Source organism: Colossoma macropomum, unplaced genomic scaffold (genome assembly GCF_904425465.1).
Source record: "Colossoma macropomum unplaced genomic scaffold, Colossoma_macropomum, whole genome shotgun sequence".
Taxonomy (NCBI): Eukaryota; Metazoa; Chordata; class Actinopteri; order Characiformes; family Serrasalmidae; genus Colossoma; species Colossoma macropomum.
This window is the reverse complement of record NW_023494799.1, coordinates 37,116,252-37,127,269: the sequence shown is the minus strand read 5'-3', so window position 1 is coordinate 37,127,269 and position 11,018 is coordinate 37,116,252. Positions and strand designations below refer to the sequence as shown.

Here is an 11,018-nt window from a genome sequence, read left to right as displayed (position 1 = left end):
GTTGTGTGTGCTCTGCTAGGGTTTTCCCAGCCTGCAAAAACAGCCTCTCACAGCTCCGGAGGTGTTGGCCACACGTCTGAGTGCTCATGCGTTTCGCTCCTCAGCGGCGCAGAGAAAGGGCGATATTTCGTCTGACACGCAAGCAGCTCCTGCCAGGCTGTCATCTCCAGAACGTCTCTATGATGCCTCTGAGCTGATAGCATGAGGCACAGATATTAGATCTGAGAGAGATGTCAGATACCAGGAAATAAGCACCCAGAATACATTCGTGATTTTTCCTTCATTTAAAAAAATTGCAGGTTGTAATATTGGATTCAGGCCTGCAGATGATAGGAAAGTGATTAGTATGTGTTTTCTCTGGAATACTTCCTTATCTTAACAGATGTGGTCTGATGGCATACAGCCTCAGGCCTTTGGGTATATTGAAATGTCAATCAGCCTATGAAAGCTGCACAAGTCACGATTAGCTGTCTAACATGAACACCTCTTCTTAGCAACTCATACAGTAGCTTGCAAAAGTCCCCCCTTTATTTATCTGATTTACAGTCTAACGGTGATTAACTACAGGAAACAAAACATAACAAAATTATACAGAAGCCTTTCAGTATTTAGTATCTTCACTCTTTGCGTTTATTATAGCTTCCATTATTTTTCAGAGACTTGCTTTCAGTTTTCCTGAAGAAATATACATTGTGACTCAAGATTTATCTTATTTCAAAATGATTTACTTCACTTGTAAATCATTTCAGAACAATGCAGTGAACTGTAAATGGTTTAAATGAGCTTAAAGTTTATTATGTAATTCTACAAGTGCTCAGTATGAACCTCCTCCAGCTGTACAGACAACATCAACGCCATAGTCAAATTCATCCCATACTGGATTGAGCATGTCGGGTGTCGCTGCACTCACGGCTCTTTCAGTGCGATTTCGGAGATTATCCAGTGTTGTGGAACCAACGATGAACGCTCTGAGCTGTTGGAGGTTCACTGCCCATGAAAATCACGCTGCACAGTTATGATGGATTCACTCTTATTGAAGTGGAGAACGCAGAACGCTTTCTGCTCAGGGGTCTCCATCTCCTGATGGTCATCCGGTGACAGCCAGAAACTCTATGACCCCCTCTTAGAATTGGTATGTCATTGGTTCCTAGGCGCCTCACGGTTGTAAAAACATGGCACACTGAAATCGGATGAACATGGAATATGCTTCCACACCTCCAAAGCTCAGTCTTGGACGTTTGTTGCATTTTGTGCTTTTTAGGATCCTAAACACATTCAATGATGCTGGCAGTCCATCATTCTGAGAACACCAGCAGCTTCTTTGATTTCCTTTTCTTAGTAAGGACTTACAGGCCCACACATCCTCCAAGAACTGCATTGAGTTGTCTCCTGATCGTGGAAGAGCAGTGTACACTACAATGGCTGCTATCCTGCAATTTACACAGTTGGCACCGTGTAACCTCTTCACTACAGTAAAAGTGCTCAAATTTCAGTTTAACTGATGGTGACAGTTTTGATGGTCTTGCAGTTGTTGAGTCCCATTTCATGTATTTTTTGCAATCCAGTTTTGGAAACCTTTGTTTTCCCACTTATTATGCTTTGACTTTTGCACAGTACTGTATATCTGCCAAACAAATGACCATGACAAATGCTACACTCATTTTCTTTGCTAAATTTAATACAAGGGCTTTCAAGCTTTATTTTACAATACAAACTTTAAACACCACATTACCACCAACATTTAACATGATACTTTATACAAACACTAAAATTATTTACAAATATATTTTACACTTTTCACTTCCCAATATCCCAAAAATATGGCTTAACTTTCAACATTAGTTTTGTACATTTGTTAGTGACATACCTTTCGTCTTCTCTTAACTAGAAAGGCAACGAGTGCTACTGACAAATATTAAAAATATATATTACAATTTTACAACAAAGATTTCATTACTTCACACAAGACATTCCAGAAAAATGCTTTCCCAACGATCTGTACAATCACAAAAGCAAACGCAGAGTAAATCAAACTCAAAGGGATGGATCGCGGACGCATGGGCCTGGCAGAGTCACTTTAGAGAGAGGAAAAGAGAAGAGAACGTTACTTTCCAACAACAGACATAGCCGAGCTGACCTTTATGTGATGTAAGTGCCTAATTACTTTCTATCTGCATAAACCGCAGTACTGGAATTTAAAGGTTAACCTTTCTGAACTGCTAGACGCTGGCATATCGATAAGGAAAGGTGAGAGAACATACCTTTCATGATGCATTAAAGCCAAACAGAGGAGGGGAAAAAAAAAAATGCACTGCTGCTTCATTTTTTACAATAAGTGACAATATTAAGAGAATAAGATTTGTAAAACGAAGTTGACAAAACAAAACGTTTCAAACTGCTTGGAACGCTGGACTTAAAAATACTAACTAAAAAAAAACAAAAACAACAAAAAAAAATCTAACAAAGCAGGACTGAATCTAGTTTAATAGGTGCAGTGAAAGTAAAAAGGCACAAGCTGCCCATGAGCTAAAAGTATGTAACATAACAGAGTGAAGAATGTTGAATATTAACTTGAACATAAACCTAAAGGTTGACCCTTTCTGGCTCCATGTCAGCGCTCTGCAGCATGTGCTCGTGACCCACACGCATAGCAATCACCTTCATAGATGCATGCAAGACAGGGAATCTGGGTCAGAGTTTTGGAATGGTCAACAGAGGCCACGCTGAGGCCCACCGGATGCCAATTTGACCTGAATGTCAGATGTAGGTCTCTGCAGCGATCGTGAGTAGAGTACATGTGGACGACACGCTGGACGATCGCTCATTCAGAGAGTTGTTGTTATTCCATACAGGCGCTACAGAAGTGCCTACTGGCTTGGTGCACCCAAGCCTCCTTTCCGCACTGGGGCAAAGTCCTAGACAGAGCTTGTGGAGAAGCATGTGGAATTTCCTTCTGAAACTTTTATTAATCCAGAAGTAAAAGATGCAGTTGAGGAAGCCATTGGAGGTTGGTAGCCACACAGCAACGAACTCTACCCACTCTGGTACACCACTGCCTGACGTCGCTGAGATATAAAATGACAGTCAATTACGGGGTTATAGAGATGCTCATAAATCATCATTGGAAAATGCAGGAGCAGGAATATGCAGAGAAAGATAAAACATGCAATAAAAATAATACAAAAAGGGCAAAGACAGCAAAATACAGACTTTAGGCTATAACACCGATACTGGTGATTAAAAGCTACGCTGCACATTCAGAGGCTAATGTGACAGAACAAAGCGTATACAGCAGCATGAAAAACAAAAAAAAATAGAATTTGCATCCTTTCACTTTAGTTAATTACTTTTTATATGCATAAAATGGAACAGCTTGCAGCAGGAGCTGTAAACAGTTGCAGATTACATTTTCTTAAGCTTAGAAAAAGTATTTCCTTGTTTTCTGCAGTAGTGTTGTGTAATACTACAGAGGTAAGATGCCATGGCAATTAAAGATTTATCTTGAAAAATATATCTTAAGTTTCTGTGCCATGTCTATCTAGTAAGCAACCAAATTTACACATTCTGTCCATTCACACTGCGCACTGTTATGGGGGTCTGGGGTCTCCAAGTATGCGAGACTTGCCTGTAAACAGTGGTAACCAGAGAAACATCCAACATGTAGTCCCATCTAAACATCCACACCTTCTAATCACTTCATGTATGATGACCTCCACTGCAGCCACACAGTTTCCACGGCTGTTTCGCTCCAGCTGTAGTTTCTTTTTCCTTCTGATGTGCTACTAAAATAGGACTAAGAAATACCCAAGAAAAACTACGCAGGACAGTGGCTCAGTGACAGCTCACAGCCACAAACCACAAGACATTTGATTTCAGCTGTCCAACACAGTCACTCAACTGTGCACTGCCAGAAATAAGTCTTTATCTTCTAACGTGTAGTTTAAAAATCTAGTTAGCTGGAAGATGTGCCTGTACTGTGGTGTGGAAAGCTTGGCCTGCTAACTAAAACTGTTAGCTTAACATAAGACACTACAGCTCCAAATGCCATTGAACAGGCTCAGTTTTGGGTTGGTCACTCCAACACCGGTCACTCGACTTTGCTCTTAGAAAAGAGTTCATCAACACTTGTGTCAATTAGCCAGAATCTAACTCTCGCAGTGCTGTGTGGCACTGACTGGATCGGTGGCCTGCCTGCTAACCCAGTACTAGATTAGCTAGTAGACTACAGATCCAAACACCATGGACCACTTTGAATATGGCCTTTCCAACGTGCACGCAAGATGGTAGAGTGCAGTAGGAAAGGTTCAGGTGAAAGAGAAATATTTGGAAGGTCGCCAAGTTAAAGCTATAGTTGGCTTCCTATTCGCATTTTCCCATTCCACTGTAAATTGTGCAGCAGTTACATTCAGGCGCAGAATGGAAAGTAATGCAGTATTTAAGGTGGAACGGGAAAATCAGTACAAGAAGCTGACAAAAAGAAGCCGACTTCAGCTTCATCAACAGTTTGAAGGCATATAAAAGAGATGGAGATGTTCTGTCTCTGCTTGATAGATGGGTAGCATTAACTTATTAGTGCTGTTACACAGAACCAGTAGGTCGGCATTATTTTGCCCCGTTTGCAAATGCTGGTGATAGCAACTGGTTATCCTTGCAGGAGCAATTATAGTGACAGTTTGCTAACCCACAACATAGCTAACAGCTACATTTCATTTCATTTTCAGAACCTTTAGCCTACTGTGTTTACACACAGAGGAATTAGACCTCTGTGTTTAACCCATCCGTGCAGTGAAACACCCACATACATGCACACTAGTGAACACACACTAGGGGGCAGTGAGCACACTTGCCCGGAACAGTGGGCAGCCCTATCCACAGCGCCTGCGGAGCAGTTGGGGGTTAGGTGCCTTGCTCAAGGGCACTTCAGTCACGTACTGTCAGCTGCAGGGATCGAACCGGCGACTTTCTGGTCACACTGCTGGTTCCTTGTGACATTACTTGCTGTTTGCATTTGCACCAACATTATAATATGGTACTCTCCATACAGTGTTTGTAAAGGGTTTTAAGGACATTAAGATTTATTTAAAAAAAAAAGTTTGCTAGCCCAGCATTGTTTGCCTTGGCAACGTGTAACCATGATTTGGGGGCAGAGCTTCAGAAGGAGCACTGAAGGGAGGGGTGTATTTTTTTTGCTGTTGAGTTCAAATAATCTTTTTTCAGAATCGTTTACTGCACCTTTAACAGCAAATATATCACACGTAATATTTGCACAAGTCCACATTCGCATTTCTGTGTTTTGAAAAGAGCGTAATAGCATGGTTGTCAACTTATACATCTAACTCAAACATGCCCTACTGTGGTCAATCAGTTTAACCAGATTTTTCAGCAGGGATAACAGAAAAAAATAAAAACACACAATCCGATCCAAACAGTTTATAAATAACACTGCGGACAGTGGGCGCGTAATAAAATTACGAAAAACAAGTCTTTTACCGATCACCACTAAAAAGCAGTCCATACAGTAATGTTAGTGTTGTGCGTTTAAATTAGAAATCCACGAATTTTTCAAAATCGACACAATTAAATGATTGAAATGTAAACAGTCATTGAGTGGTTTGACGTGAAATGTTCTGAGAAAATTCACTTTAAAGAAACTTACTACATTAGAAGCAATAGTGATGTATATTAATGTGTATATTAGGGTCTAATGTGTGTGTGTATATAAAATCTCATATTTTTTGTATTTAAATTCTACTCACCTAGGATTTTCACTCACCCTCGCAATGTGATGACAAACGTGATTTGATTAGGATTTCATTTTGAAATCAGAGACTTGGTTTCTCCACAATGAACCACGACTTTACATCTCAATGACTGAATTACTCTGAAGTTTAGAAAAAAAGCCCTAATAACGTCATCAAAACTCACCATTATAAATCAAGATGACCATACACGGCGTCCAGCAAGTGTAGTACACGGTCATCACGGGGACGAGCACGCGCGACGCCACGTCAGGCCCGTTCCCGCCCGCGCGGCTCCTCATCCTCAGCTTCAGCTTCAGCCGCTGCCTCTTGGCGGCCGCCCACAGCCTGAGGTTACAGAAGGTCATGATGGCCGAGCAGGGGAAGAAGATGAAGGCGGTGAGCGCGAGCGAGTAGGCCACGTTGCTGGAGTAGGTCGGGTTGCAGACGAGCGACGCGGCAGAGAAGCGGACCTCGATGATGCCGTGCGGCCACGAGACGGGCGCGAGAAGTACTGGCGGGAAGCCCCAGGCCAGCGCGATGAGCAACAGCGCCCTCCTGCGGCTCAGTAGGCTGGCGTATTGGAGCGGGTAGAAAACGGCCACGTAGCGCTCCAGGCTGATGCTCGCCAGCGTGTACATGCACGTCGAGTACACGGCAGCGTTGAAAAACGCCACCACGTGGCAGAACGAGTCCGGGCCGTCGTTGTAGTCCTTCATGAGGCTCACGCACAGGTTCAGCGGCATGACGACGAGGCCGAAGGCGGAGTCCGCCCCGGTCAGAGAGAGTAAAAAGTAGCGGGAGTTTCTAGACCAGCCAGGCACCGCCGAAGAGATCACCGTTACCACAGCCACGTTTCCCAGCGTGATCATGACCCCCAGCGCTAGTATAATTGCCATTTTGATGGGCCGGTGGGCTTCCAGCTGCCTGAGCACGTCTGCGCTCTTGAGATCTAGGTTGTACCCCTCGCCTGGAAATGAGCCGTTGCTCGTTCCAGACATGGTGGCCCTTTAAAAGCGAAGGAGTGAGGTGCTGGTGGCGCCCATGGCGATTAAACTGTGACTTGTGACCTTGACGGGTAATAAAACACAGATTTAAGAAAAACAGCGCGGCCGCGTCCACAACAAACACTGTAGGATAACGAGAACGCGAGTCATCACACCTGAGACCAATCAAGCGTGGGGTCATATGACAAAACCGTCCAATCGAGCGTAGCATGGCTGCCTACGGCAAGACACGTGGCACAAATTGGCCATTTTGGATGGAAATGAGCCCGCAAGAGATAATTAACCTCTGAGCCTCAGACCACTGAGCAGGTAGAAATGGTAGTAATGTTAATGGGATTGCAGTGTGAGGAAGAGACCCGGATGAGAGATGTTTTGATTGTAGGTGGGCATTAGAAAGAACTGTCATTATCTCGTGTTAGACAGGACAATGGGCCTCATTCACCAATATCTTCCTAAGTTTTTTCTTAACCTTTTCAACTCCTTGAGACCACCGGTGGCTCCAAAACGCACTTCGTCGTATTCTTCATCACTTTCATATTTCATAAGCCACATTCTAAAGGTGGGGGTCGTATGAGAGCTGTAACTGTCTTCTTTCCAGTCGAATAGAAGGGTGATGTAATTTTAAACCCTTGTAATAAAAGAAGCTGAACATTTTTTTTGTCTACTGAAAGTCGACCCACTTTTCCACAAATCTGGGCTATAAACTGTAAACAGATGGCGTCTCTTCAGTGATCTGCTCTGTAAAAAATATTTTTATAAAAAAATACAAAGAGTGTCTAAGATTTTTGGCTTTTAGCAGTAAATTGTAAGCATATAACAATATGTGTATGATTATAAAATATTTTCTGTTAATTTGAGGGGAGCCTTTACAAAAATAAATAAATAAAAATGTACATTTATTTCATGCAGTTACTGCATAATTTACCTTATGATTTGGTCATGTAAATTAAAATGGAAAAACCAAAATATACCCTGGTGAATGTGTTCTTAATAAAGGTCCTAAGAAAAAGTCTGCGTCAGATTCATGACGTGTTCCTGAACCACAGAACTGTTCTCACCTGTGTGCTCTTGAGTGTGTAGATTCTGTTTTTCTCTAAAAACAAATCCCAAATAAAACATCAGTGAATGTCAAAATCTTCTTGAAATCTAGGTAAATTTCTGCTTCAGAAAGGTTGGTGAATGAGGCCTATTGTTTGGAAATCTTACAAACAACGAGTGCTTTCACATGCATTTTATAATCCGATCATTATCAGATTTCTGCAGTTATCTGATTATTGAAGTGGTCGTGTAAACAGGATACTCTGACATCTTAGACCAGATTAAGGTCTAGAAGTCTGGTTAAGAAATCTGATAAAGAGAGCTAGATTTGAACTCATGATTGGGTTTTTAAGGCATGCGTACCCTTTCTTTCATTTTCCTCAGTCTGGCATGAGTGAAAACAGTGCTGTCCCAAAAACGGCAAGCAGCAGTTAAAGACCCAGGAAATATAAATCTGTGTTTTCTTTCTAATCTTGCTCTTGCAGGCAAACAATAAACATGTACTAAGTACACCCTTTGAATAGTGGGCCTCATTTACCAACCATTCATAGGTAGAAATTTCCTTTTAAAACCCACTTATGCAGTTTTTATGAAGATTCTGTCATTCGCCAGTGTTTTCTTATTTGGAATTTGTTCTTAGGTAAGAACAGAATCTACAAACACTCAAGAGCACAAAGTTGAGAACAGTTCTGTGGTTTAAGAACACGTCGTGTAGATTTTACTTTAGGACATTTCTCAAGAACAAATTTAAGAAAAAATGTAGGAAGACATTAGTGGAAGAGGCCCATTGTTCCCGTGACCAATAAATGACTAATGTATTTCACCATATTTCTTTGTAAACTTGGTGGTTCTAATCTTCGGTAATACTTCCATAAGCACTCCTCTGACCAATCACAAGGCTGATCTCTCTTGCCCCGCCCACACCAAACAGTTTGAGTCCGAGAAACTTAGCGAGCTAAAGCTAACCCAGCATAACCAAAAGCTAGTAAACTAGTATGCCTGTCTGCAGCTGCCTTTTGCCTGTTCATTCGTTATCTATACATGAACATTGTTCGTATGTCTGCTCCTTCATTTAGGCGTTGCTTCATTCGTCCACTTGTTCGTTCGTCCTCTGTCTGTCTGTCTGGACGTCTGTTTGTCTGTGACTTTTTTCATCCGGTTACCGTCACATAAAAGCTGGATAATGATTTTAGTTCTGTATGAGGAGCAGAGCAGACTAGGAATGTCAGACAGAGAGCTGTCAATCAAGCTCATTAGCCATGCCCACATAGTTCTCGGATAGGTCTGATCAGCATTTTTTAAGCTGTGTTTTATCATATTTATATCTTATACTTTTCATTCAGGCTTTGCTGACACTCAGGTTTAGTATCATACAAACATTTTCAATATTTTACTCTGTGTTTCTGGGACTTTAACCAGCACCAGCAAGATGGCAACAAAACACTTTTGGAGCGAATCTGAAACCAACTGATGAAATGAAGGATTTAAATATTCGTCATGTTCTCGATGATGTATATTCATATGTTCCGTTAAAGTGATTCAGTATTTAAACGTTTGTCAAGTCTTATTTGTTTACTGGGAATCCGATTATTGCCTGACTCATGTAGACCTGGAGTTTTCCCGTTATCCCATTATACTGATGAAGTGCAGGAATGAGTTACTGACAAAATCTGATTTTCTGCAGTTACAGAATTATTCCGTGCATGTAAATGCACTCAATATTTGAACTACAAAATTCAGAGACTTGAGTTCAGTTTTAATGGATTGCTGCACATAGTGGTGTAAAAGGAAGAGGTTAACGAGCTCGCTACAGAGGCCTTTAAACAAGGAGTTACTCTGGAAGTTCAGCTAAGTAGGAGTGAGGCTAAAATTAAAAAACTAATACAGACATGGGCGCTGAAGAGATGTTAGGGCACTTGGGACAGTAATCAGAACGGAAGACATTTATATAATATTCAGCTAAATGTAGGTGGTGGGTGCTTCACAGAAAGGAAGGAAGGGTTATAACTAGATTAAAGACAGGACATATGAAACTTAATGGCACACTGAAATTACTGAGGAAACACCCGACAGGCAGTTCTAAGCCTCTGTTAATCACGTTTTAATTCACTGTAATAGGTAGACAGTGGAAAAGGAAAGTCCACACATCAGTGTAGGGAATATAACATAAATAGACATTGTGGGAAATGGAGAAATCTGGCTCAGACTCCACCAGGAGCTTAGGCAAACGTTTTAACCAACTGCGAATGAGGTGCTACTGCAAAACTTTGGATACGATGCACCTAAAACTAGGAGAAGAGAAGGAACTGAGCTCTGGAGTTGTGCATCATTCTGAAATAGGAGTCCTGTCCATATTCGAAACTCTTTTTTAATAAAAAGATAAAATATGTCCTGTTTGTAATGTGCTGCTACCAACAATAATTTGCAAAGAAGAATGGTAAATAATAGCTCAGTGATATTTTTTGGGCGAGTTCCTGCACAATGTGTGTATCAGAGGAGTCAGAGCAACCACTAAGCAGTGCAGATAGGGTTGTGAAAGCAAGACAAAAACTTGTTTGGCAGTTACAAAGAGCTTTATGTGACAAAGAATAAATTATACTTTTTTTAATCTTGGAATAATGCAGTTTGCTATCCGGTGTGGACCAGAGGAGGATGGGTTCCCCTTTTGAGTCTTGGTTCCTCTCAGTGTTTCTTCCTCTTGTTCTTAGGGAGTTCTTTCCTTGCCAATGTCGCCGTTGGCGCTCATGGGGGCTCGGACCCGGATTTTTCTGTAAAGCTGCTTTGTGACAACACCTGTTGTAAAAAGCTCTATATAAATAAACTTTGACTTGATTTGACTTGACTAACTCCTGGTCTAAAGCTAGTTTTGCCTATAGGAATAATAAAAGTCACTTGAACCCCTGTATTACATGCAATATGAATAATAAAACGTAAGCGAGTTAAAACTCCTGAACTTCGAGATAACATTGTGTGAAATGAACTCTACTATAGACACTATAGACATGCTTGTAGAACCACGGTTTGTACACCGATAGTTAATAAAGCATCCCAGCTGTCTGATGTCGTGAGGAAAAGAGGCTGAAAAGCTGAGCAGAAATCTTTAGATAGTGAGAATAAAGAGGAGAAATTTTCAGCCGTCTCCTCATAACGTTACCGAAGTCTGCTCTCATCTGTCTGTCACAGGTAGACAGGTAGGTGAAGGATGAACACTGAAGTTCTGATGATTTTCGAGTGT

General features: G+C 41.5%; 1 protein-coding gene across 1 annotated transcript; it reads right to left on the bottom strand.

Annotated features, from left to right (window-relative positions):
• Window positions 1-2,757: 2,757 nt before the first annotated feature.
• On the bottom strand, window positions 2,758-7,154 carry zgc:162592 (uncharacterized protein LOC561993 homolog). The gene is made up of 2 exons (XM_036587213.1): window positions 5,926-7,154; window positions 2,758-3,065 (listed from the first exon to the last, which is right to left on the bottom strand). The coding sequence occupies exons 1-2, from the start codon at window positions 6,737-6,739 to the stop codon at window positions 2,758-2,760; spliced, it is 1,122 nt and encodes a 373-aa protein (XP_036443106.1). The 5' UTR covers window positions 6,740-7,154.
• Between the last annotated feature and the right edge of the window lie 3,864 nt (window positions 7,155-11,018).

Bases quoted from the DNA above. Each gene is read 5' to 3' on its own strand.
- zgc:162592 (XM_036587213.1), bottom strand. From the start codon at position 6,739: ATGTCTGGAACGAGCAACGGCTCATTTCCAGGCGAGGGGTACAACCTA. The intron at 3,066-5,925 runs GTGAGTTTTGAT...TTTATATCTCAG, and splicing joins GGTCATCTTGATTTATAATG to CGACGTCAGGCAGTGGTGTA.